Below are 27299 nucleotides of genomic sequence, written 5' to 3' on the forward strand. Positions count from 1 at the left end.
TTTGGTTAAAGCATGTTCAAAATGTCATGTATCTTCAGGGAAAATCTTACATTTATTTTTCTTGGTCATTGGCTAGCTGATCAGACCCAATTTATTCTGCTTCTGGGATATTTAGGTTGGTCTCACAAATTTTGTGCCAATCTTGAGGTTTTATGAGTCTTTGCAAACTTGTAAGCACCTTACTCCTTTACAGATATCTGCATGTGGTGTACACTGGACTTAGTTTTCAAATTTACACTGAGCTTATCAAACTTTGTTATGAATGGCATGTTTTTAAAACTGATTTACGTTTTGTGGCTGCCACTTTTATGGCTTTGTAAAATGGCAGTGATTCTCCTCAAACTTTAAAAGGAAGCTGCGCCTTATTTTGCGCAATCTGGTGTTTTGCAAGCCTATAATGCACAAAGCATTTATAACCCTCATTGCAAGTTGTGGAACACTATGCTTATCTGAAGACTTCAAAAGTTTGAAATGTTTCTGCTCCCTCAAGTACATTCTGACTAAAACAAAGCATGTCTTCCCTTTCTCATATTGTGTTTTTTTGGGGATGGTTTGCCAGGCTTAAGAAAAGCATTTGCTTGATACAATATTCATTCTTTAACAAGAACCATTTAAAATATGGACATTTGGTTTACTTTTTTTTTTCCACCAACTTTTTTTTTTTAAGTGTATTTAACTTTGTCTTCCTGAAGTAGAGATCAAGTAAAAGGTAGTATGATCAGATCTTTCCAAGGATTTTCCACTTCATTCCTACGCTCTTTTAAGGAGCCTTCAAGCAATTTAGTTTTAGGAGTGTCAGTTTGCAGTGCCTGTGGTTGTTTTGTAGACCTTGCAAACCTCTGCCTCATTGTCCTTGCTGTAGAAGAGCAGAGTACAACAGCAAAACCACAATAGATCCTCTTCTTGAGATAGAGTAGTAACAGCAGTTCCTTTGTGTTAGTTTCTTCTTGGGTATATTTAAGTTTCCCCATCTCCTGCTTGCAACCTACATTCTGACTATGCCATGGTATTATTCATTTCTAAACTCCAGAGAGATAATTTTGTGTGATGCTTTAATGAGAAAGACAGTGACCCTATGGTGAAGTGTATGTATTTTGACTAGAAAAGAAAGGTGGGAAGGGGGCAGGAAACAACAATGAGGACTAAACTACATTTTATATAATGAGCAAGTTACACAAGTTCTGACCGTTGACTAGTGACTGAAGTTAGGATAAGTGAATTAGTAGAGAGCACAAAAAGCCCCAGCCTAGTGAACTTCTTAACCGTATACTTAACTTTTGAGAGCGTAAATATTTCCAGTGCTGTCAGTAAAGTTGTGCTGTTTTGGTTTAGGACTTAAATCATTGGTGGAATGCAGAGGAATAATTTTAAGGATGATTTGGAAGGAATGCAGAGGAATAATTTTGAGGATGATTTGGAAGGAAGAAAATGGCGGATACTAGGAGCCTGATCCAAACCCTGGTGAACTCAGTTGAAAGTATTGCTATTGCCTTTTTTGTGCTTTGCATTCAGACCCTTGATGCATGTGAAAAGAGATGTTTTAAGTTAAAGGAGCAGTGTGCGAATAAGGGAATCAGGAAGCGTGTAGTGAGATGTAAAGAAAGCAGTGTGCTATGAATTGTGTGTAGAGCGCAGAGGTGAGGTGGAGGACCATGGAGCTGTAATGTAGACTTGTAGCTCGTTATTGCTCATCCTTGTTAAAGAACAGTAGTCCTCAACCTTCCCATCCCACAGGCCAGATGAGTGGCATGGGGGCTGGTCTGTTGTTGGCAGCTGGAGAGTGAAAATGAATGCTGCCACCATTCCCCCTGCTGCCAAATTTTTGGACTTGTGGGAGTCTTGTGGGTCAAGTTATATGGCTTTGCAGGCTGGATCCGGCCTTTGGACAGAATAATTACTTATGTTTTCACATTCTAATGCAGTCTTCTATTTGCTTTTCTCCCCCAGTATCCTCTTATATATGGGCTGATATTTGCGGTCTGCTGGTGTTCTCTGGTGTGCTTCAGTCGAATTTACATGGGCATGCATTCAATCCTGGTAAGAGAACTGTGGCGAGTTAAAGCTGTTTTACAAAATGACAACACTGTACTACTTCTTTATGCTTCCTTCTTAAGCCAATGGTATGTGTGTGGATTCAAGGGGATTTCTAGCATCTGATAACTGTATTTATCTAATTCAACAAAATTATTACATAACTTCTTAGAAAATAGAAAAACTGCAGAATCAACAAAGATTTACCTAGTAACTATATAAAAGTATATAGGAAAAACAGCCCTTTACAACTCTCTAAAATGCTGTGGGCATTAATTAACAAAAAGCAAGCTAATTAACTGATACCTAACCTTATCAGGAAAACTCCTCATAGAATTCCATTTTGCTGCCTGTAGTTGTTTCATCCATCACTCCGTAAAAATCAGTAGGCTTGGCTTCTTTGAACCCATCACCTGAATCAAAATGTTCATAGTCTTGTAACTTAAGTAATTCATTTTGCAACATAGGATCATCTATTGCAATAATACCAAGATAACAAGGGTCAGGTAGCCTCAGTCCATCTTTGTATAAAGATGCTATAAAGATAGACTTCATACCCAAAATTCATCTATTATAAAATGCAGATGGAGGAGACAAATGGGGAGAGGATACTGTGAATGATCAAATTATTACAAGATGTGTAGAAGTGTTTTTTTTCTTGGAATTCGGAGTATCATTTAAAACATTTCTTTCCAACAGGGTCTTTAAACAGCTGCTACTTTGGGTATGGATTATAAAAACATTGTTACTTGTGTTGCATAGCCTGAAGGGGGATAAATTATGCTGAGCTATGTTGAAATTGTATTTAGTGTTGGTGAACAGAATAATTAAAGTGCAACTCAAAATCTGTGTTATTAATTGAATCTTCCTTTTTAAGCTAAAAGGAAATGGAAATCAATATTGAATGAGAAATGACAAAATAAGTACAGAAAGTAGTAACACTTTAATTTATGTATTTTACAGTACTCTTCAAAATTTCAAGACTTAGAAATATGTAAAGGTCTCATTCATATCTTTACCAGTGCAGACACTATTTGCTCCAACTGTCTTGATGCTTTGCCTATGCTAGTTCTGTGAGTTAATGATAAGGCTTGCAAGGATCAAAAAATACTAATACTTTTATTTCATTCTAGATAGTATGCTAATACAGCACAAAGGCTAAAACTTGTAGTTTCTAAACTGGCAGTTAGCAATAAGATTGCATATAAATGGTAAGACAGACATTGTGCCCCAAAGCTTAAATGTTTAAACTTCATGAGGCAAAAAGGAAGAACATTCCAAGTTGTACTCTACAGAAAGAAACCTGCATAACTAGAGAGCAGAGTACTTAGTTTAGTCACTGCTTCATTTTCCTTGTCCTTGTTCATATTGAGCCTCATGTTCATTACTGCCTCCTCTCCACTGCAGTTTTCCTCTTTGCTCTTGTTCACAATTCTTTCTCTCTCTAGCTGTGTGTATAAAAGAAAAGTGCTGGTGAAAGTTCTGGAGTCCCTCCCTTCATCTCCTTGATCCTGCATCTCCTAAAATGGGAGCTTCTCTGGCCAGACTCTCCTGTTGACATCAGACATTGATCTCTGGTCCCTTTCACCAGATGATACAGAAATGCTTGCAGCTTGTGGGGAGTGCTGCCAAGTATCTAAACCATAAAGAACTTAATGAGCAAAAAATGAACACCCAGGAGAGGTTCATTTTTTGCTCATAAAGGTTTCTGATTCAGACAGCAATTCATGGGGCATAGATATAACATATTCTGTGCACGGGAGACTGAAGTTTGAGAGAGCTACAAAAGTAAAAACCTTCATGTATAAGCATAGCATCAACAGAGTAGGTTGTTGCCTACAAAAGCTCATGCCTCTGAACCAATTAATCTCTAAGGTGCCATGCTGCCCTATTTTCTGCCTGACTTCAAACTAACAGCTGACCCCCCTTCCCCCCCACTTCATCCTGCAAGGTGGTTAATGATTGTAAAACCGGAAGAGATCATTGTACAGCCATTTAGTCCTACCTACTATATGAAAGAGATCAAAAGACGTATGGAAATTAATAAACTAGAACATACCTTGTAGAAAAAAAATCTGGTTTGATATAAAAATCACCATGTGAATAGTGAATTGCTATAATTTCTGCTAAGTAATTCCACTGGCTGATTGTCATCACTGTTAAAAAAAATTGTGCAAGTTTACAGCCTGAATTGTCTAGCTTCAGCTTCCTGTGATCTGCATATTCCTTTGTCTGCTAGACTATATTATTAGATTATGAGCTCTGTATTATCAAATTTTGGTTTCCCATGTGAGTACTTGAAGGTGGTGATTAGATTACCACTTAACTTTCTTTTTTATAAGCTAAGTAGATAGAGCTCTTTGGGCATGTCACAGTGAGATGTTTACTGCAGAGCTGCCTAATTAGCTGTGCAGTAAAACATCACCTCTACACGTGTGGTGCTATTAAGACAGAGTAAACTAATTGGACAAATTAGAGAGAGTCCAGTGGAGGGCAACAAAAATGGTGAGGGGGCTGGGGGACATGACTTACAAGGAAAGACTGAGGGAACTGGGCTTACTTATTCTAGAGAAGAGAAGACTGGGGGGGGGGGATTTTATAGCAGCCTTCAACTATCTGAAGGGAGGTTTGAAAGAGGATGGAGCTGGACTGTTCTCAGTGGTGGCAGATGACAGAACAAGTCTCAACTTGCAGCCAGGGAAGTTTAGGCTGGATATTAGGAAGAATATTCTCACTAGGAGGGTAGTAAAATGCTGGAACAGGTTACCCAGAGAGGTGGTGGAAGCTCCATTCTTGGAGGTTTTCAAAACCCAGCTAGACAAAGCTTTGGCTGGGATGATGTAGTTGGGGATGGTCCTGCTGTGAGCAGGGGGTTGGACTAGATGTGACCTTCTGAGGTCCCTTCCAACCTTAACTTTCTATGGTTCTAGTTAACTCTGTCCCAGGGTAATAATGGTAAATACAGGTACTATTCTCCAGCAGAGTTCTTTACTCCACAGCAACATATGCATGTTGCTGACAGTGCTGGCTAGGGCATGAGGATGCTTGGCAGCTAGCCCCACACTGGAACACCATCATGCACCAGCCAGGCAAGAGCAACCCTGGGCTGGCAGGCTGATACACCCCATCCTCCTTCCCCCCCCAGTCTCCCTGCTAACTGGGGCTGCTCTGACCTGCCTCAACATGTTGCAGTCCCAGGTGCACGTTCAAATGGCGTGCCTGGAAGCAATAAATTCCAGCATATGTACTGGAGTTTTTTGCTTCTCTTTATTAACGTGTATAGATGTGCCCCTTGAGTCTTTAAATCTAAGGTATGTTTTTCAGTCATTTTTGTGGCTCTTCTCTGAACCCTCTCCAATTTTTCAACAACTATGAACTGGAGACAAAGTATGCATGCTGTGGCTGCTAGAAAAGATTTTTTGAGCAGAGAAGCTACTTGTTTCTAGGTCAAGTACAGGTTTCTATATCAGCCCTACAGCATGAAAGCCATGTACTCTCAATTTGATGAAACAGTTGTAGAACTGAGCATCACTGGTATTCCACAGCGTTGCAGCTCGGGCTGCCTCACTTAACTCCTGTCTAATGACTTTACATTCTCTGTGAACAAGGAAGTGATGCAACAGAAGTCTGCAGAACTTCCAGGCTTTGAAGACATGAAGAAACATAATGCCAGAATCTGCAGACATCTTAACATCACTTACGTAAAAAGGCAGCCAGCCTGTCTACTGTAAGAGAATAAGATGAACACTTGAGTTCTGGCATAGTATATATAAGAGAGAATTTTCTAAGAAGAGTATAGTCTGTGGTTACAGCCCTGGGGAAGTGCAGTTTTTAAGTGTTGAGGAAAGTAGACTCCAGATGGTATTTGCCTAAAGAAGGCATTGGCATCTGTCAATGCCAGTATCTTTCAAGTAAACTATATTATTAGCCCCCTCTGTCAATAATGTAACTAGCATAGCCCCAAAAGTAAGAGTGATGGATGGCATCAAGAACTGGATGATATATATCCACTAGTATAATTGGTTTTAAACTGGTTTAGAAAAGTAAGTAGTGGAGAGATGATGCACAGTCCTAAATCAGTGTAATTTAGGCAGATCCAGCATACAAGTACGTGAGAGTCAGGTGAAATGATACTGGTATAGGATACAATGGTATAAGTGTTGTCTATCTACATCCTCATACTGGCATAATCAAATGGTTAGCCAAATATAATTTCACAGTGCACAGTGGCCTTTCCACAGGCTGGGCACTCTGGCCCCCACTTCTCTATTATTTCAGGATCAGAGACAACATGTGTAACTTGTCCAAATATGAAAGATGCAAAAGGATTTTGCTGCTGTCTTGTACTGGACCATCCTCCTTCAAACTTTATATCTGTTGATGATCAGGTAGATGCCTGTCTAAAATAGTGTCATGCCTGTCATCAACGTTGAATTACCCACTAGACCACTGGGGTTGAGCTACTTGTGAAGGAAGCAGACTGGCCAAAACCTGGCAAGAAGCAATCTGATAGATATGTCAAAGACGCAGCCACAGATTGTTGCTGAGCTTGTAACAATGCATAGATGGAAGAGGAAGATGGGGTGGAGATGCAGAGCAACTATTTCCCTGCATGGAGTGGAGAACTGAAACTGCTGAAGACTGGAAGATAATAGAGCATTATTAAGAACAGAGCATCACTTGGGTTAAGTGGGCTCCCAGTGCACTGGCGGGGCAGAGTGAGCACTGCAAGGCAGATATTTGTTGCATGATAATGTCTGCTAGTAGAAAGAAATGCAGTAGTGATCCTTTGCCAGTAGACAGTGCCTGGAGGCAGGTTTCCTACTACCTCACTCCTGGTCTTTCAGTGGTAGCCCCCCTGTACATTCCAACCAGCCCTTGATGTTTTTTCTGTCCTTTAGCTGCCTACCTACCACCTTCCGGGAACGGGGATGGACTGCCTAGTTCTTAGTGGTAGCTATTGAACCCCGTTTCTAGGAGTACAGCCGAAGATTAGCACACTGGTTCCTGCATTTCTGTCCCACAAAGATGCTTCATCTTAGGAGATCTCCCTTAATCCTTTGAGCACACATGGTGGACCTGTATTACATTGGAGATCCTTGGTCCCCTAGAACCTACCCCAAAGGAAAAAAATGCTAAAATGTTGCTTGGCTATAGTCCCGGGTTCACACATCCTGTCCAGTTGACCTGTTTTTGTCCTCACTCCTGTAATTACGATGTAAAGGCACTTTATTTCCCTCGTTCAATAATTAACATACTTTGTTTTTTTTTTAAACAGCTGTTTAACACAATAGATCATTGTCTCTTCCATTTCTTTAAACAATTACAACTTTGGCCTTTTCTCATGCTCCACTCCTGCATTCTACTCTTGGTAAAAATGGTCATCCAAGGCTTCATTCACAATGTTTCCCTGAAAGTTGTGGTTCTTAATAGCAAATGGCTATTCTCAAATGGCATTCTTCTCTTATACATCAGTGAATGCCTTTCAGCCTCTCAGGCCCTGTCTACATGTTAATTTAATGTTTTGATTAATGTGTTTAATCACAGCATCAGTGACAAGGGTGCTACATGTGCATTCAATTTAAGGCACCATAAAATGGGAAACAAGACATAAAATAATATATTAGAAAATTCTTATGGCTGGTTTATAACCTGGGCTGCAGTCAGGGGCTGGGTCAGGGTCAGTAACTAGCTCATTGTCAGGCCTGGCTCCAGGACTGCACCAAGTCTGGTTTGAGACCCCAGTGCACTTTTAGGGCCAGAGCTCACAATTAGCTGATTGCTGGCCCTGGCCCCAGACTTAAGGGCACCCAGCTTTCAACTTGTCAGTGCAGAGGGAGCCTGGGATCATGATTCCAGACCCCCTCCACTGGCAAATATCATAGAATAATAGAAAAGTAGGGCTGGAAGGGACCTCAGGAGGTCTTCTAGTTCAACCCCTTGCCTAAAGAAGGATCATCCCAATCCAAACTGCCCTAAGAAAATCTGTATCTAACCTGTTACTAGAACTGCACAGGTGACCCCATCTCATAACCACAAGACATAACATCCTAACCTGCCAAGAGTAAATCAGGGGGACAACAAGTGAATGTGAAGATGATGGGGAGACTAGGGAGGAAGTGATCACACAGTGTGATAGGGAAAGCAAGAGGTCAGCAGAACTAAGGGCTCCTATACACATGTAGGGAGCCAGCCAGCGCATTGGAGTGGACTAGATTGAGTCAGCTGGAGCACAGAAATAAACGTGCTTCAGCAGACTCTGGCATTACATGTATTAGCACCCCTGCATCAAAATGGTAGCAGGGCATTTTGAATTAGTTCGTTTAGAAGGTGCAACTCTGTTCTACCTTCTGTCTGAATAAAATACCGGTAATGCTCCACTCTGTATAAATTCACCTGATTGTTTGGTTCTTTTGGGACAGTTCATTTTCCTAATCATCATTTTTACAAGGGAGTGATCTCAATCAGTCCTAACCCCTAAATTTCTAATACCTGTGAGTCTTGAATTAGTAATTTAGGAGGCTAATTGTATAGACTGTAAACCTGTCTCTGATTACACATTTATGCCAGTGAGTGATCTATGAGGAGGCATGCTATTCTTCACAATCATATGTTTAGGTGTGGCAAAACTAATTAATCTCATTGCGTGATTCTCATTTTCTATAGCTTTTTATACAGCTATGGTCATCTTCCTTTCCTGCTTGAGAATTTCAGTCACTTAGGCCACACATCATATATGTGATAAAAGATGTGATCTGTGAGGAACTGTTTCATTTATTAGTTTCTTTTTTTTTTTTAATTACTTAACTGTGTTATTGTTCATCTGATTCCTACCTGACAGTATATACAGTGGGTTTTACCTTTTTTGCAAAAGGTTAGGGGGAGGGTACAAATATCAGAACTCTGCAACTTCAGATGGGGCTTAAGACCACTTGATTGATGGCCACCTCCAAAAACTCTGCTTTCGAAGGCTTGTACATAGATAATGTACAGTACTATTTCATTATATGCATGAAAATCTTTTTCTTGTTGGTCAAGACTGAAGCAAATTGGATTGAGTTGCTGTCAAAGATTTTCTAGTTGTTTTAACACCAATATTTTCAAATGACACAGTTATAGTCTCTTGCAGGGTTCTTAGTAGAGGATTAAAGTGCTCATATTCAAGAAACAATATTGCTGCTACTAAGACAGCAGCAGCAGTTTCATTTTTGTTTAAATGTAAACCTTAAGTGTCATTTTTTGTATGGCAGTCTGGGTTATCATTTCTCAGCCATTTCACACTTAAGAGTGAGAGGTGCTTTATTAGTATTCAGAACAGCTCCTGTAGGCTAATTTTGCATGACAATTAAAAAGAATGCCATATAACCATTCAAAAGCAGAGTTCCTGCATCTCGGAGACATTCATAAAAGAATGAAGATTATTATCAAAAATGTTTTGTCAAACTAAAGTAGAGTTCTTATTTTCCTTTTAAGATAAGCAGAGGTAGAAATTATTCTCCTTTCTTGAAGCATTGCTTACTTGGGGAAAAGCCATCTGGTTTGTACCCCTTCTGCAGAATCTTAGATTTCTTATACAGTGCATTACTAAGGGAGCAGGTACAGTCCCTTTACCTACAGTTAAACCAAAACTAGATTGTGAAAGGGTAAATGTAAGGAAATGATCAGAAATGCCAAAAATCTGGCAACATATTTAGCACAGAATAACTGAAATTCTTTATATGTTAATCTCATTTACAATAAGAAATAAATGCTTGAAATAACTATTTAAGAATTAAATCTGAAATGCAGTATGATACTATACGTTATACTAAACTACTGTATTCTTTTTATGTCCTTTCCACAGGATGTTATTGTTGGAGTTCTGTATGCTATTCTGATCTTGGTTGTCTTCCATCCAGCTGTGGACCTGATTGATAACTTCAACTTAACTTACAAATATGCGCCCCTTATTATCATCAGTCTTCATTTAGCCTTGGGGATTTTTTCCTTTACTCTTGACACATGGAGCACATCACGAGGAGATACTGCTCAGATTCTGGGCTGCGGTGCAGGAATTGCATGTGGCTCTCATGTTAATTACATGTTGGGTCTAACAGTAGATCCTTCCCCAGATGCATTGCCTTTAGCTTTTTCCCCATTCACTGTGACTTTGTTTGGAAAAGCCATATTGCGGTTATTGATTGGAGTAGTGTGTCTGTTGTTAACAAAAATAGCGATGAAAAAAGTCACCATCCCGTTGGCCTGCAAATTGTTCTGCATCCCGTGTGACAACATACGACAAGCAAGACAGCGCATGGAGGTTGAACTTCCCTATCGTTATATTACGTATGGAATGGTTGGATTTTCTCTCATGTTTTTTGTTCCTTGTCTGTTTCTTTTGATTGGTCTATCTTGATGCAGACTTGATAACTGATGTGGGAAGAAGGGAGTAGTTGCTTATTAATGTAAGAAAAAGTGCACTAGTTTGCAGAGGGCAGACTTGTGAGCTTTGCTTTAGCAGGGTATTCTCTTAAACAGCAATAAATGATAGGCAGTGCATTTAAAGGAAATTGCACGTCTCGTATAATGTAGGGTCAAAAGCCAAATATCAGTTCCTTGGGAAAAGCTGTGCTCCATAAATGCGATGTCTAGTCTTATTGCTGTACTAGGGAGGTGGGGAGAGAAGGGGTAGGGAGATAGAAAAAGAGAGGGGGAGAGAGTGTGCGCGCGAGGGGGTGAGATAGTGTTTGTGTGCATATCTGATACACATCATCCTGTGCCTGTATGTTTTTGACATATTGACCACGAGTGTGACAGCTGATCTGAAAACTCCATTTATGCTCTGATTTGTCATTTCATACTAACTTATTTGCATTATTGGACCACAAGTTGCTCTAATGAAACACCTTATTTGTTTTCCTCTATCCTTCCCAAATCCCACCTCCAGGTGTTTAACCCAGCAAATATTTCTCATGGACCAAATTTAGTGATACTGGTTTTTAAAATCTGAAATTTCCTTCAATACCTTCTAAAGAGTGAAATGTTTAAGTTGGCATTGGTTCTAAACTATAAAATTCAGGTACTGTACTTAATGGCTTAATTGTGCCTTTCTGTTGCTAAATTAAGAAATGCCATATATACTGTGATAAAATAAAATTAGCTGTCATATTATAACTCCTAATTAGAAAAATATTTTAAAATACAGATGTCCACATACTAAAATGATTAAAGTTAACCACAGCTCACAATTTAGTCTGTGTTTAAAATTGAATAGATGGAATGAGCTGAGCAATGAATTACTAAGATGGACAAGTTGTGAATGTGTAATTCCCTTTTGTAGGTATTTTTTATGTGCATTGTAAGTTACTGGTAGAGGATATATTTTTCTGCAAATTCTTTAATAGTTTATACAGTAGAAAGAGATGTCCAATAGGAAAAGAGTTAAAAACTATAAATAACAATGCTCTCTCTAAAAAGAAATGGCCTCATTTATATTATTATTCGAAATTAGTTTAAAAGAGACACCATTTTTAGTGGTATACTTAAACTTTCTTGTCTTGGCTTCAGAAAAAAAACCTAGGAAGATTATATAGAATGTTATGCACAAACATCACATACTGTATTTAAAATGTGTTAATTGTTTCTACCTAGTTTTTCAGTGGCCAGAAGACAAAATATGTAATGATCAAAGAAATGTCTTGGTAATTATTCTATAATAGAAAACAAAAACAACATGGTCAATACATGTATGCTTGTTGGTCGTTTATGTGGTATCATTAAGATAGCAATGCACTTTTCAATTTGGTCACATCCTCTTCCCTTTGATAAATAAGATACAATCCTTGGAATATATAATTCTCTATATAATATCTGTGGTTTGACATTTCACTTTGTCTGCATGAATGAGTTAACACGTCATCTAAGCAATGTTCGCACATGTCAAGACGTGCTGTTGTCATTGCAGCATTCTGACAACGTGGATTTCTTGTTCCGCATCTGTATTTGCTTAAAAGCTTTCTGTTCTAGCTAAGCTACTTGCTACTGGTAACGTATCATTTCTTAAAAAATAACTTGGAATCAGAACCTCTGTATATGAGAAATGAACTCTAGATTCTGTTAATATGTAAAATAACCAAGTTGATGTGCTGTCTCTTTCCCATTAGAGCAGTCACTTTTTTTATGGTACACTGATATTTGAAGATGTGAAAATAAAACTGCTCAAGGTGCATTTGGAATGCACTGATGGTTATGAATGTATTCCACAGAGTTGGTGTAGTGTGTTAAACCACTAACTTAAAAAAAAAGAAAAAGTTTAGGGTTTCTTCTAGTCTTCAGGAAATTTGGTTAGCTTGTTTCAGAACTCGTTTACAATTTTTTGTCTGTTCCTTTGTTACAGTTGAATGCTGAATATACAGTAGAAAGAAAGAAAATTAATTTCCAAGTTTTAGCAGGAAGGGTTTCACACTTGTATGGCTCTGCACTTATACATGCAGGTTGAACAAATAACTGCAGAGAACATACAGAAGGCCTTTTTCTTAAAGCCCTGAGCAGATGATCATGTAATGTTGGTCTGATAAATGGTAGAAATGACATTTGTAGGACTTCCATTTTGAATTCAGGGTTTCATTTCTTTAACTAGACTGGCCTTACTCCTCTAATAAAAAAAAGCTTAAATGGAAGTACAAAAGGGCAGATGTATAAGAGCTAATGTCCCAAGTAAAAATTTGCAGTCATGGTTTACATCATGAGATTGTTAAAGCTGTGTTTTATAGCAGTTCTGCACTATCATGCCATGAATGCAAAAGAGAACTTATTGAGGAAGCTTCGTGTAGAGGACATATGCAGTTACTGCTTCCAAAAGAATAGGAAAGATTGTATTGTAGCTTATTCTGCTGTTACTCTATAGAACTTTTATATTTTTGTATTCTCCATTTGGTAGTTTCAGCATGTCGTGTCCCATGCACAGTGTAGCTTAGTCTTCTGGAAAAATGTACATCACAACGTTAATTTTTGCAGCACTTTCACAATCTTGTTTCTAGAACATAGCTATTTTTTCAATGTAATGTTAATTCCAATTTTTTAAAACTTTTCTTTCATGCTTTTAAGGGGTTTAGAATATGAAGCAGTTGAACAAAAGATGACCTGCAGTGTGAATGCTGTGTGGGAAGAGAGGCAAAAATACAAAGATTTAACAAAAAATGTTTTTTATTTTGTGGCTATGCATGTTTTCATAAAGGTATATTTTTAAATCTGGTAATAAATACTTAAGCACTTTCATTGGCCTAAACTATTCTATCAGTTGCTAGAGTTGAACATGAAAAATAAAGACTTATAAATGTACACATAAGCTGGTACCAAACTATTTATATAGACAAAGTATAGTACATCTAATGTAGCTTTAAAATGGTAGTTATTTAGCAGTCTTCTTACAAGGGTAGTGCACTTGAAAGACCTGGAGGAACTTGTGTGAGAATTTGATTTATTCAAACATAACCATGCTAGCAAATGTTTTAATTCTATGTAGCTTATTCCTAAAAGGAGAAATAGTATTTCTTCAGAAAAGCAAGTCTGCATCCATTATTAAAAGCTATTACATTTGACTTATGTATTTGGTTACTGTATGCAATTTTAATACAGTTGAAAATAATGGTAGTGATCTGGTTTTCATAAAACCAGAGAGACTACTGTTGATTCATGCGTCTGCCTTAAAGCATGGGAGCAGATTGATTTTTTTCTAAATGTCTCTTAAATAGGACTATTGCTTTATAAAGTGTACTCAGTTTATTTCTTTGAAAAGGTTTTGTGTTTACAGTGTAACTACTACCTTTGCTTGTCTTAAAATTAGTTTTGAACTTTTTGTTTTATGCAGTCATGTTCAAGGCTCTCAAGCCTCTGATCACATTTGCCTTATTAATTGACTTGCAGATTAAAAAAAAAATAAAGCTATTGTAACAGTAAATTGGCATACCAAAGGAATTTACATTGTGGTTGTTTACTTGGACCTTTTCTTTGGGAATAGGTTTAGCTTTTTCCCCCTGAAAACAGGAAAGATACATTTTTAGTGATTGTATCTCTAACTTTACTTTGTCTGCCATAACAGTGTTAATTGTCCAGATTTTTAGAAATTATCCTGCCTTCTTTTTTTATATTACTTTAAAAGTTGCTTCTGGGGTTTTTTTTGTCCTTGGTGTATTTTTTTTTTTGTTTTGTTTTTGTCCAGAGAGTGTCCTGTAACATTTGTAAACTAATGCAAAAACTCTATAACTATGAAAAGATTTGTCATTTTGAACTTGTAAATATCTAAGGGCTGTTAGTGGTTCAAGTTCACGAGACCAAGCCTTGCATGTTGCAAGTAAATACACTTGTTTTGCTAAAAGTTGTTTCCATTTTAGTATTTGCATTCTAAATACAGTAAGAAACAAGATTTTTATGACAAATATGTAAGGTATTGATATTAAATGTGAGAGGACATAGCTGTCCAGAACCTATTAATTTTGTTGGGAGTTTTGCATCCAATTCCCTATGTACTGTGCTGAAAATGTACCCTTAAGGGCTTGCCCCTGCTCTGATGTGCAGACAAGCATCGCTGTATGTAAAGTGAAGTGGCTAACTTTGTCAGTTACAAAAGTAATATTTGTTTTTTGAGATTAGGTGATTGCTGTTTATAGGATAATTTTTTGTGCTAAGTCCAGTTGAACAGCTGGCTTTTAAAAATTGCTTAGGTCTGAAGATTTGTCTTTAATATCTGAATGAGTATTTTTACTTGCAAAACTGCACTGAAGCATTTCCTTCTTTCATATTGTCATCATGCTGAGTGACAAGCACAAGATCCCAGACTATATAATGAATTCCCAGATGGACTTCAAACATTTTGAAGCTTACTGCACTCTAGTTAGTCCTCAATTTTATTTTTAATATTAGAATGTTCAGGTGTTATGCACCATTGAAATGTTCTAGAAGTAACTTGAAAGGAATTTTGCCTTTCTTACAGCCATGCATGCCATTCAGAAGGTACCACTTCATTATTCAGAAACAGCCGAAGAGAGCTTAATTGGTCACTGTTATGGTTGCCACAAATAGCTGGACCTATTAGGAACTTGCTTTATGAATTTGTTTTATTTACTTGATTTATGAATTTTACCATTTCAGAAAATTAGCATCAATTCTTTCTTTATAATACTACTACTTGAATGAAAAGGAAAGAGGCAAGGCAGCTTAATTTGCAAATAAAATTAGATTTGTATAAATGATGACATACTTATGAACTACTTTATGTAAATTGCAAATACTGCAGGCTGCAGCCAATTCTTAAAATATTTTAAACTTCTTAAATATTTTAAAATGTATCTGTACTGGTCAGTAGCTGCAAATTTCCACAATACAGTCATTCAGTAATGGTTATAAAATATAAATTTGTCTCAATATTATTCGGTATCCATTGCGACAATGATAGACTCTGTGGGGACACACAAGTACAAATAAAGTATTTCAAATGCAATAAAGGTGTTTGTAAGATTGACAGCAGAGAAAAGTTGTCATGTGAGATAATCTACATATACATGTGAAAAGCAGCTTACCAAGACTAATTGATAGCAAATTGTTGTTTGTTTTATAGTATCAATATGGCCTAATCAATGATTCTTTCTTTGAAAATGGAGAACACAATATTTAAGAATAGGAAAAAAATACTTTCAAGCAGTGTACTGTTGAGCGCAAGTCAGGGCCTTGCCAGCTTTAAGAGACCGAGTTAATACTTAAGTACTGTGGGCTTAAGTTCTGCTGCTGTTTTTCTTTTCACTTTGACGTTCATTAAACTTTCAACAGTTTTTGTGCTAATGAAATATCAAGTTTCAACTAGATTATATCACCTAAAGCAGCACAATTGAAAAAGATAGATTAAGGAACTGAACTTAAAATGGTCTAATAAAATCTCTAAAACAGATTTTGAACTAAATTTGACATGCATGGTTGTGGTGCCCCAAATTGGCCTATTGATTTTGGTACACTGGAGCTGAAATGGGAATTTTATAAAATAAGTTAATTATTTGTGTCATCTTTCATGCACAGTTTTCTTCTGCTAATAAGTTTGCTAATGAAAGCAAATACTCATAAAATGTTTTATGGTGTTCTTCATTCTGTATAGCTGTCAGCCAAGTATCTTTCAATAAACAATAGTATATTTTTAAGCTGCTGCCATCCTCTCAATCTTGAAGATAACTTTCTTTAAAAAAAAAAAAAAAAAGTATTTGCTAGCATATGTCCATAGTAATTTACAGGATTACGTAATGGTTACAGTATGATAATGTACAACTTGACCTTTAAAAAATTACAAAATGTTCAGATCTGTTAGTTGCATTATGGTTAATGCTTTTGCACCCACTGTACACATTCTGCAGTCATCAGAACTAATATTCAAGCTTTAACTGATAATGGAAATATTTAATTATAGCTACGGTGACTGGATAATAAACTGCTGTTGGATTCAAATATGTCTTACTGTTTTTATTCTTCCTGTGCTAGAGGAGAAATGTGGTTGAATGTGTAATGTAAAGGGTAAAAGTGGGAGGAGATATCAAGAGGGGTCCTGTAGGGCCAAATACAGACAGTCAAAAAGCCCGAGGCTGAATTGATTCAGTCTGTACAGGTTAGTCTAAGATGCACAGATTAAATTGAAACAAAAGTGAACAGGCAACCTTTCATTCTGGAATTGCAGCCACATGCCTGTGGTAGCTCAAGCCAGAAGGCACTAGAACATAGGTCTCTGGCACATAGCTAGCATGGGCTGTATGTTCACTTCCTCTTCCTGCTGCCCCTGAGGTCTCTGGATTTGCAGTCCACAATCACAGTAGCAGGACTCTGCAGAATTGCTTATCACCTCCTCTTCCTGCTTCCTCTGGGATTTGTAGTCCACGGTCACAGCCAGCAGTAAGTTTGAGCTGGGGAAAGGGTGTTTAACCCCCCTCCTGTCCCCAGACACTAGCTGGGGTTTGCCTGGGGGGGGGGGGGGAAAGCAGCCCCCTCCCTCCTCCCCATAGACTGGTCTGCATCCCCAGCTGGATTGCACCCCACATCCCTTTGTCAGCCAGCCCTCACTGCCCCAGGTAGGGAGCATAGGGGTAGGGCGAGCCCTGCTCTCCAGAGCAAATATTACAGCCCAGCCCAGGGCTGCAAAACATGCTGGGATACTGGAGGACTCTGATTTAACTTGAACCAGGAAGGGGTCTTGGACAGAAGTTTCATAAACCAGTTTGACCCAAATCAGTTGAGGCTGGTACTACATTTAACCTGATTTATCTGAAACCAGTTTCAGCCGTTTGTGTGCGCTGAGCTTCTGTTTTGTTACAGGTGTAAACCAGTTTCTGATCACTTAAACTGGTTTATGTGTAACTTCTGGCCCCTAGCCAAGGAGTCTGTCCTGGGTCCAGTATTGCTCAATATCATCTTCATTAATGATTTGGATGATGGGATCAAGAGCACGCTCCAAAAATTTATGGATGACACCATGTTAGGTAGAATTGTGGAGACCTGGAGGGTGGGCATAGGATCCTGGATAGGCTAGAAGTGGTCCACAATCAATGAGATTGAATGGGATGGAATAACTACTGTATGCACAAATACAGATTGGGGAATAACTGGCTTTGTTGCAGCACTTCAGAGAAGGACCTGCGGGTTATGGTAAACCATAAGATGAATACAAGCCAACAGTATGCTTTTTGTTGCTAAAAAAAAAAGCAACAGCATCCTGGGTTGTATTAACAGAAGTGTCACTTGCAAATCAAAGGACATGATTCTTCTGCTCTATTCAGCACTGGAGAGGCCTTCCCTGGAGTATTGTACCCAGTTTTGGGCCCCACACTTTTAGAAAGATGTGAACAGTTTGGACAAAGTCCAGCACAAGGCAAGAAAAATGATTAGGGGCCTGCAAGACCAGACTTATTAAGAGGCTGAAAGGATTAGGGTTATTTAGCCTGGAGAAGAGAAGACTGAGAAGGGGATTTGATAAGCCTTCAAATATCTGGAGGGCTATTAGAGGATGGAAATGAGCTTTTCCTTGCAACTGTTGGTGGCCAGGACTAGCCTCAGCTGTAGCAGAGAAAATTTAGGCTGGAGATTAGGAGGAACTTTCTGATTATGAGTAGTCAAGGAATGGAACAGGCTACCTAGAGAAGCTGTAGAATCTCCGTGCTTGGAAACTTTCAAAAGCAAGTTAGACACTTGGCTGGGATGGTATAACCATGGCTGATCCTGTCTTGAGCAGGGAGCTGGACTAGACCTTATAAGGTCCCTTCCAGCTCTATTTTCCTAAGATTCTAAGTTAACTTAAAAAAAAAAAAAAGCCCTATCTATTAAGATAGTAAACCGCGTTAGTAGTTGGAGTTGCACAGCAGGTGGTGGCATGTGATGAAGAAGCAGTACACAAGGTGATGGCAAGCAATAAAAGGCCTTTTTCACTCTGGGTGTGTGCGTTGCCTGAGGTGTCTACCAAACCTGCCTACTCACGTTCAGATTGCTTCATGAAGGGTGGCAATCCAGCTCTCACTTTGGAGGAGCTAGAACTTATACCCTATTCCTTTTTGTGTCTTTTTTTGTGAGCCTGAAGTAAAAACATGAAAAGTATACTAAGGACTACATAAAAAAAACAAACCACATTGTGGGGTTGCACACACATTCAGAGTCCCCTGGTTGGAGCTCTATGCAGAGTTGCTGCAAAGGCACATTCTCCAGTTAGAGGGCAATAGGGGGCTGCTCCTTTGTTCTACCTGCCCCCAGGACAACCTCTCAGTGGGCACGCCCACACATGCAAGTATGTGGGCTTGCAGCAGCTCAAATAGAAGTGGTGCAAATTAGAGCCGGGGCTTTTTGCCTCAGTGCACGTGCTCGGACATGCACTTTGTTGTGGAGCAAATTGTGCCACTAGGGGCAAAATTACCCTGCCTGCCTCCTCCCTGATCTGCAGCCAGGGGGAGCTAGAGCCTGGAGCCAGCACCTGTGCTGTCCCCAGCAGTATAAAAAGCTGCCCTGTCCTGCCCCAGCAGTATAAAAAGCCACTCTGGCAATTAGCTCAGGTCTACTAGCTCTCAGGAGCTTCTGGGGCCCGGCCATTTGGTACCCGGGGACACTACCCCTTGTGCCAGCTGGACTGCTGCAGCAGCCCTGAGAGTTCCCTGCCCCCTCTACCCGCTGCAGGGGTCTGGCAGCGGGGGCTGCTGCTTGGCTGTGACCTGCTGCGCACCTGTCAGACCCGGATGGGGACTGCACAGCCAGTAGAGGCATCTGTCCCTCTGGGCCAGCTGCCAGTGGACAGTGGTTGCAGGGTTGGTCTTTGTGCGGTACTAGATTCATAGATTCATAGATTGTAGAGTCGGAAGGGACCACAATGGATCATTGTGTCTGACCCCCTGCCCCTGGCAGGAAAGAGGACCGAGGTCAGATGACCCCAGCTGGGTTACTATCTAGCCTCCTCTTGAAGACCTCCAAGCTTGGTGATAGTGCCACCTCTCTTGGAAGCCCATTCCAGATCCTGGCCACCCTTACTGTGAAAAATTTCTTCCTAATATCTAACCTAAATCCACTCTCAACTAGTTTACACCCGTTATTCCTAGTCACTCCCTGAGGCGCTTCCCCTATTACCCATTGACCTCCCCTAATAAATTTATAGGCGGCCACAAGATCTCCCTTCAGCCATCTCTTGTGAAGGCTGAAGAGATTCAGCTCTTTCAACCTCCCCCCGTAGGGTCTATCACAAAGGCCACTAATCATGCGAGTGGCCCTTCTCCGGACCCTCTCAAGATTCCCCGCATCCTTCTTGAAGTGCGGCGCCCAAAACTGGACACAGTACGCCAACTGCGGCCTGACCAGTGCCGCATAGAGGGGGAACGTCACCTCCTTTGATCTATTAGTCATGGACCTGCTAATGCACGACAAGGTGCGATTGGCTGTGTTACACTGCTGGCTCATGTTCATCTTGGAGTCAGTTATGACTTCAAGATCCCTCTCTGCCTCTGAGCTGCTGTGAAGGACACTCCCCAACCTGTAGGTGTGCTGGGGGTTCATCCTTCCCAGGTGGAGTACCTTACATTTATCTTTATTAAATTGCATCCTATTTCTCTTAAAAAAGCAACCTGTTTAAATTTGCTGATAATACCAAAATTTGGGGTGAGGTGGGCATGCTAGTAGGGAGGGAAAGACTGCAGCAAGAGAGAAGGATTTAACGGTGGGGGTCTACTACAGACCCCCCCAACCAAGGGGAGGAGCTGGACTGGGAATTTTCAGGCCAGCTTGCAGAGGCACTTAAGGCAAGGGATGTAGTTGTCATGGGTGAACTAAATTACCCGGACATCTGCTGGGCGGAGCAGGCAGCTAGGTTGGACTATTCCAGGAGGTTCCTCTCCGAGATACAGGACCTCCACTTAACCTAGGAGATGTACGCCCTGTTGGACCTGGTCCTGGCCACAGGTGATGATCTGGTAAGGGGGCTCCAGGTCCTTGACCACCTGGGTGACAGCGATCATCGCTTCCTGGAATTCATCATCCAGCACAGGGTGACAAGGGCCTGCAGCAAGGCGGTAGCCCTAGACTTCAAGAGGGCCAACTTCAACGAGTTGAGGAGATTGGTGAGAGAGGCGCTGGGGTTCTCGAGGGCAGGGGACCTCAGTGCCCAAGATGAGTGGTCGTTCCTTAAGGAGACGATCCCAACAAGAAGCAAGGGGGGCAAGAGTGCCCAAAAGCCTCCCTGGCTCACCAAGGACGTCCGGGAATGCCTGGTTGCCAAAAAGGCGGCGTACACCCGGTGGAAGGGGGAGCGATCTCCAAAGAGGAGTATACCTCCACTGCTCGGGCCTGTAGGGGGGCTGTTAGGAAAGCTAAGGTGGATATAGAGCTAGGACTAGCATCCAAGATCAAAGATAATAAAAAGTCCTTTTTCAAATATATAGGGAGGATGAAGAAGGCAACGGGAAATGTGGGGCCCCTGCAAGATACGCTGGGCAATGTGGTGGTTGCGCCAGAGGAGAAGGCAAACCTCTTTAACAAATTCTTCACCTCTGTTTTCTTGTGCAGGGACAGGGACTCCCTCCTCCCCCCCATCCCCGATTCAAGACAGACTCGAGGGGAACGCCTCCAGACCTAAGGTTGAGGAGGACCGGGTTAGAGTGCTTCTGGAGGGGCTGGACGTGTTCAAATCAGCAGGTCCAGATGCTCTCCACCCCAGGGTGTTGAGGGAGCTAGCAGGGGTTATTGCAGGGCCCTTGACACGGCTTTACAAGCGCCCGTGGTGCTCGGGCCAGGTGCCAAATGATTGGAAGATAGCCAATGTGGTCCCCATCTTTAAAAAAGGGAGGAGGGAGGACCCAGGCAACTATAGGCCCGTCAGTCTTACCTCAATCCTGGGGAAACTCTTTGAGAAGATCATCAAGGAGCACATCTGTGATGGGCCGGCATCGGGGATGATGCTCAAGGGCAACCAGCACGGTTTCATTAGGGGCAGGTCATGTCAGACCAACCTGATTGCCTTTTACGATCAGGTCACAAAAGCATTGGATGCAGGTGTTGCCATGGATGTAGTCTTTCTGGACTTCAGCAAGGCCTTTGACACTGTCGACCACCCCATCCTCATTAAAAAACTAGGCGACTGTGGCATTGATGCCTACACGGTCAGATGGATTGCAAATTGGCTGAAGGGTCATACTCATAGGGTGGTGGTGGACGGGTCATATTCTACCTGGGGGAAAGCGGGCAGCAGAGTCCCCCAGGGCTCGGTCCTTGGGCCCACATTGTTCAATTTCTTTATCAGCGATTTGGACAACGGGGTGAAAAGCAACCTGTTCAAATTTGCTGATGATACCAAAATTTGGGGTGAGGTGGGCACGCTAGGAGGGAGGGAAAGACTGCAGCAAGACCTGGATAGGTTGCAGGGGTGGGCTAACAAAAACAGGATGCGTTTCAATACTGACAAGTGCAGGGTGCTGCACTTGGGCAGTAGTAACCAGCAGCACACTTATCAGATGGGAAACTCCCTTCTTGAGAGCACGGAGGCAGAAAGGGATCTTGGAGTCATCATTGACTCCAAGATGAACATGGGCCGACAATGCAAGGTCACGGTTGGCAGGGCTAACCAGACCCTATCGTGCATCCACAGGTGCATCTCAGGTAGGTCCAAGGAGGTGATCCTCCCCCTCTACGTGACACTGGTCAGGCTGCAGCTGGAGTACTGTGTTCAGTTCTGGGCGTCCCACTTCAAGAGGGATGTGGACAACATTGAGAGGGTCCAGAGGAGGGCCACCCGCATGATCCGGTGACAGCAGGGCAGACCCTACAATGAGAGGCTACGGGACCTGAACCTGTTCAGCCTTCACAAGAGAAGGCTGAGGGGGGACCTGGTGACCGTCTATAAACTCACTAGGGGGGACCAGAAGGGTTTGGGGGAGACCTTGTTTCCCCTAACGCCCCCCGGGATAACAAGAAATAACGGCCACAAGTTGTTGGAGAGTAGGTTTAGATTAGACATCCGTAAGAACTACTTCGCAGTCAGGGCGGCTAGGAACTGGAACCAACTTCCAAGGGAAGTGGTTCTGGCTCCTACCCTGGGGGTCTTTAAGAAGCGGCTCGATGCCTACCTGGCTGGGGTCGTCTGAGCCCAGTTTTCCTCCTGCCCAGGCAGGGGGTCGGACTTGAAGATCTACAAGGTCCCTTCCGACCCGACTTCTATGATTCTGTGATTCTGTCTGCCCATTTATCCAACCTGTCCAGGTTGGCCTGAATCTGCTCCCTGCCCTCCGGTGTACTAACTTGCCCCATAACTTGGTATCATCAGCGAACTTGGAGAGGGTGCTCTCCACGCCCTCGTCCAAATCGCTGATGAAGATATTGAATAATATCGGTCTGAGGACCAAACCCTGCGGGACCCCACTGCCCACCTCCCTCCAGACTGAGAAGGAACCATCCACCACCACTCTCTGGGTGCGGTCCCTAAGCCAGTTGGCCACCCACCTGACCGTGTAGGCGTCTACTCCACAGTCTGCTAGCTTCCCAATGAGGATAGGGTGCAAAACTGTGTTGAAGGCCTTCCTAAAGTCCAGGAAAATGACATCAGCCTTGGCTTCTGCATCCAGGCAGTGCGTGACCTGGTCATAGAAGGCTACAAGGTTTGTCAGGCAGGATCTACCTGTGACAAACCCGTGCTGGTTTCCCCTCAGCATCGTTTCCCCTGCTGGGCCTGCACAAATGTGTTGTTTGATTATTTTCTCTAGCATTTTCCCAGGAATAGAGGTAAGACGGACTGGTTTAAAGTTACCTGGCTCATCCCTTCTCCCTTTCTTGAAAATGGGCACCACAGTGGCCCTTCACCAGTTCTCAGGGACCTGGCCGGAGCACCATGAGTGCTCGAACAGCCATGCCAGCGGCTCAGCTATGACACCGGTCAGTTCTTTCAGCAGCCGTGGATGGAGGTCATCCGGGCCTGCTGACTTGTACCCATCCAGCTCCTCCAGGAGCTCCTTAACTATTTCAGACCTAACCGTAGGCAGACTGGTGCCATGTGGACATCCATCAGTGATCGAGGTGGGGGAATTGGCTTGGTCGGTACATAGAAATACTGAAGCAAAGAACTCATTGAAGAGCTCTGCTTTTTTCCCCGCATCAACCACCAACTGTCCTGATTTGTCCTGCAGGGGCCCTATGTTGCTCTGAGCTTTCCTTTTGCCCGCTATATACCTGAAGAAGGACTTTTTATTGTCCTTGATTGTTGAAGCCAGCCTGAGCTCAAGCCCCTCCTTGGTCTGTATAACTGATTCCTTGCAATAGCGTGCCAGGGAGATATATTCCTCCTTGGTGGCTGCCCCCTGCTTCCATTGCCTATACATCTCTTTCTTTGCCCCCAGACTGTCCTGGAGTTCCCTGTTCAGCCAAGGGGGCTTTTTTGCCCCCTTACCTCCCTTCCTATGTAATGGGATAGACTCCTTTTGAGCCCCAAGGATCACTCCCTTGAGGTACCTCCAACCCTCCTGGACCCCAATATGCTCTATGTTCTTGAGTTGCATCCCCTCACTAACTAGCCTTCTAAGCTTGCTAAAGTTGGCCCTTCTGAAGTCCAACACCTTAGCCCGACTAGTTATTTTACCTACCCTTCGCTGGATAGTGAACTCAACCAAGTGATGGTCACTGTTTCCCAGGCTATCATGAACTCGCATGTTCCCCACGAGATCTTCCCCTGTTGCTAAGACCAGGTCAAGCAAGGCGCTACCCCTGGTGGGACTAGACACCACCTGGGTTAGGTGGAAGTCCTGCACACAGTGTAAGAACTGCCATGAGCGGCTTGTTTTGGCTGTCTGCTCCTCCCAGCAGATATCTGGGTAGTTTAGATTTCCCATGACCACCGCCTGCCTCGCCTGTGTGGCATCTGCTAGCTGCCCGGAGAATACGTCATCTAGCTCTTGATCCTGTTGAGGACCCCCACAACCAAGTCCTTTTCCCCTGGGCCCCCCTGGATCCTGACCCACAATGCCTCGGTGTTCCCCTCCTCCACCCCCGCCTTAATGGTGGAAGACGTATACTGCTCCTTAACATAGAGTGCTACCCCCCACCTCTTTTCCCCACTCTGTCACGCCTATACAACCTGTACCCCTCAATGCCCACCACCCAGTCGTGTGTAGAATCCCACCATGTCTCGGTTAGTCCGACTAGGTCGTACTGGGTGCTAGCAAGTAAGAGTGCGAGCTCCTCCTGCTTGTTTCCCATACTCCTGGCGTTTGTATAAAGACATTTTAGTCCCCCAGAGGGGGCTCTTGGTGCCCCTGTGCCTTGATGGCGTGTGTTCCCTTTATTACTTACCTGGTGTGGTCTGGTGCCTTGTTTATGGCTTACCAACCCCTTAATACTACTACTACTACCATTTGTGCCGCCTGCCCGGCCATCTGGGCAGCTATCACCCAGAAGATGTTCCGGGTGTGCTGGCCTGCTTTGAACTGTCAAAGCACATCCTCCTGGCCCCATTTGGCCAGGAGGTCAGCCACAGCCAGCTGGGTCCAAGGTGCCAGCTCTGAGCAGGCAGGGTCCTGCCACTGGCCTCCCCAGCAGGAATTCTGGTGTTCCCTCTTGGAAAACTGAAAAATCCCTGATAAAAAAAATCCCAAAATCACTCTCTAAAATACCCGCAAATCCATGTTCCTCTACAAGTAAAACAAAAGACCACTATAGAGAGAGACAGAGACAGTGATCAGTTGGACAATGTTTTATTGATATATCTACAGTGTTAAAGCAAGTCTCTTATCATAATAATAAAGTGAACTCTAAATATAGGTTTCATGAATTCATGAATACATATTTTGCTGCCCTCCCACAGGGCAATGGCCCCCACACAAGGGCTACGGCTCCCCAACAGGGGGTTTGTCTCCCACACAAAGGGTTCAGCCCCCCAAAAGGGGGTTCAGCTCTATCACAAGGGGTATGGCCCCCAACAGGGGGTTCATCCCCCACACAAGGGGTATGGCTCCCCAACGGGTCAAATGGTCCCTGCAGAGGCTACCACCCCCCCAGCAAGGCCCACATGCCCCACCTCAGTCCCCCCATTGCTGCCCCATCCCCCACCAGCTGCTGCAGCCCCCCCAATGGCTTCCCCACTCAGCCCCCCCCCCCAACTTGCACCCCCAGGCCCTCAAGGCTACCCCCCAACCCCAGGCACCATCAATTAAGCCCCCCCCCAAAAAAACAAAAGAAAATGGAAAAAAAAGCCTCTACTTACCTTTGAAGCAGGGGTGGGGGGGGCTCCAGGGCCTCCTGGCAGAGCCCCCCAGGGCAGCACAAGGCAGTGGGGGGGCAGGAGGGCTCAGGCTGGGGCTGTCACCCTGCCCCGCACTGTGTGGGTGGGTCCCCAGGCAGCCACACGGCACCTCCAACTGCTGGTAAGTGCCGGGTTTTTTTGTTTTATTTTTAAGTATGGCAGGGGGGGCAGGGATGGGGGGGTTTGGGGGGATGGGACAGGATAGGGCAGGGGTGGGGGGGGCTCAGAGGGGCTGGTGGGGGAAAAGCTGCCCTGGCAGGGGTCAGGGGGTTGGGGGGCTGGTGGGGAGAGGGGCCAGCTGTGGCAGGGGTCGGAGGCCTTGTGGGGGCTGGTGAGGGGAGGGGCCAGCCCTGGAAGGGGTTGGGGGCCTCGGGAGGGGGGGGTTGGGGGGGCTGGGGGAATGGGCGGGGCTGTCGGGGGTCTCCCCCATGGTCCCCTTTCCCCTCCTCCAGCCTGCCCCCCCCCCCTCCCTACCCAGCACTGGAGCCCTGGTGCTGTAACACAGGGCCTGGCCAGCTGTGTGTTTCAGCACCAGGGCGAGGGGCAACCATAGAGACGCTCTGGCAGCCAGAGTGTCTCTATGGAGGACCCAGCCTCTGGTTGCCTCAGGGCATGGTCAGGGACCGTGCCCTGCCCCGCTTTTTTAAATGTTGATTTTTTTAGACCCCTATATCCAGGGGTCTAATTTTCTCCCCCCCTGCAAGTTTGCAGCCCAGGGAACATTTTTTTGTTCCCGCACATGCCTCTTGCCCTGCCTCAAAGGGGTTTGAGGCGGGGCAAGAGGCATATGCGCGCTCGTGTGGACGTGCTCAGTAAGTCCAGTCTCTATAAGATTGTCCTCTTCTCTGCTGGGGGCTGAGTCAACATTTTTAGCCAGGTGTAAACTGGTTTAACATCTACAATGTTATAATTTGGCATATACTTGCATGCAATGTGTGACAAACAATGTCTGCCAGGAGCTCACATAGTGTTAGGGTGGTGTTGTAGTCATTATGGTCCAGGAACTACGTAAGAGGCAAGGATTTCTTTGGGTGATATCTTTTATTGAACCAACTGCATGCTTGGCATAGAGTTAGACAAACTTTTGAATACAAGACATTCTTCAGGTTTGAGGAGAAAAGTCAGCACAGTGACAGTAGTAAAATTTCTTTAAAAAGTTGGAAGAGTGGGTATCTACTATCCCAGGGATAGTAGATAATTACCAGAAGAAAAAAAAACATTGCTTGGAGCTAACATATCCGTGGTAGCTTCCATAGTGCTGTAAGGATGTGTGTGTATATAGAAATATAAATATATTATCTGTATCTATATCCATGTAGATAGATATACACCTACAAAAAACATGTGCATTGAAAGCCTAATTCTTCCTTTATCGCTTTTCCCATTTTTCACTGTTCCTTGTTGATAGATGCATTTAAAAAAATGCTCCAGGTCCAGAACATCTGGTAACTCTGCTTTCTTGAGAATGAAAGAGGAGGAAAGCAAGAAGCAAAATGTCAGCGAACTACTACAG

General features: G+C 43.0%; 1 protein-coding gene across 1 annotated transcript in view; it reads left to right on the top strand.

Annotated features, from left to right (window-relative positions):
• SGPP1 (sphingosine-1-phosphate phosphatase 1) overlaps positions 1-16497 on the top strand; it is a 37212-nt gene extending 20715 nt beyond the window's left edge. The window contains exons 2-3 of the mRNA XM_019479925.2: positions 1948-2037; positions 9875-16497. Coding sequence (XP_019335470.2) covers positions 1948-2037; positions 9875-10426 — 642 coding nt within the window. The 3' untranslated portion in view covers positions 10427-16497. The remainder of the gene's footprint in view (positions 1-1947; positions 2038-9874) is intronic.
• Positions 16498-27299: the final 10802 nt, after the last annotated feature.

This window comes from Alligator mississippiensis, chromosome 2, assembly GCF_030867095.1.
Source record: "Alligator mississippiensis isolate rAllMis1 chromosome 2, rAllMis1, whole genome shotgun sequence".
Classification (NCBI taxonomy): domain Eukaryota; kingdom Metazoa; phylum Chordata; order Crocodylia; family Alligatoridae; genus Alligator; species Alligator mississippiensis.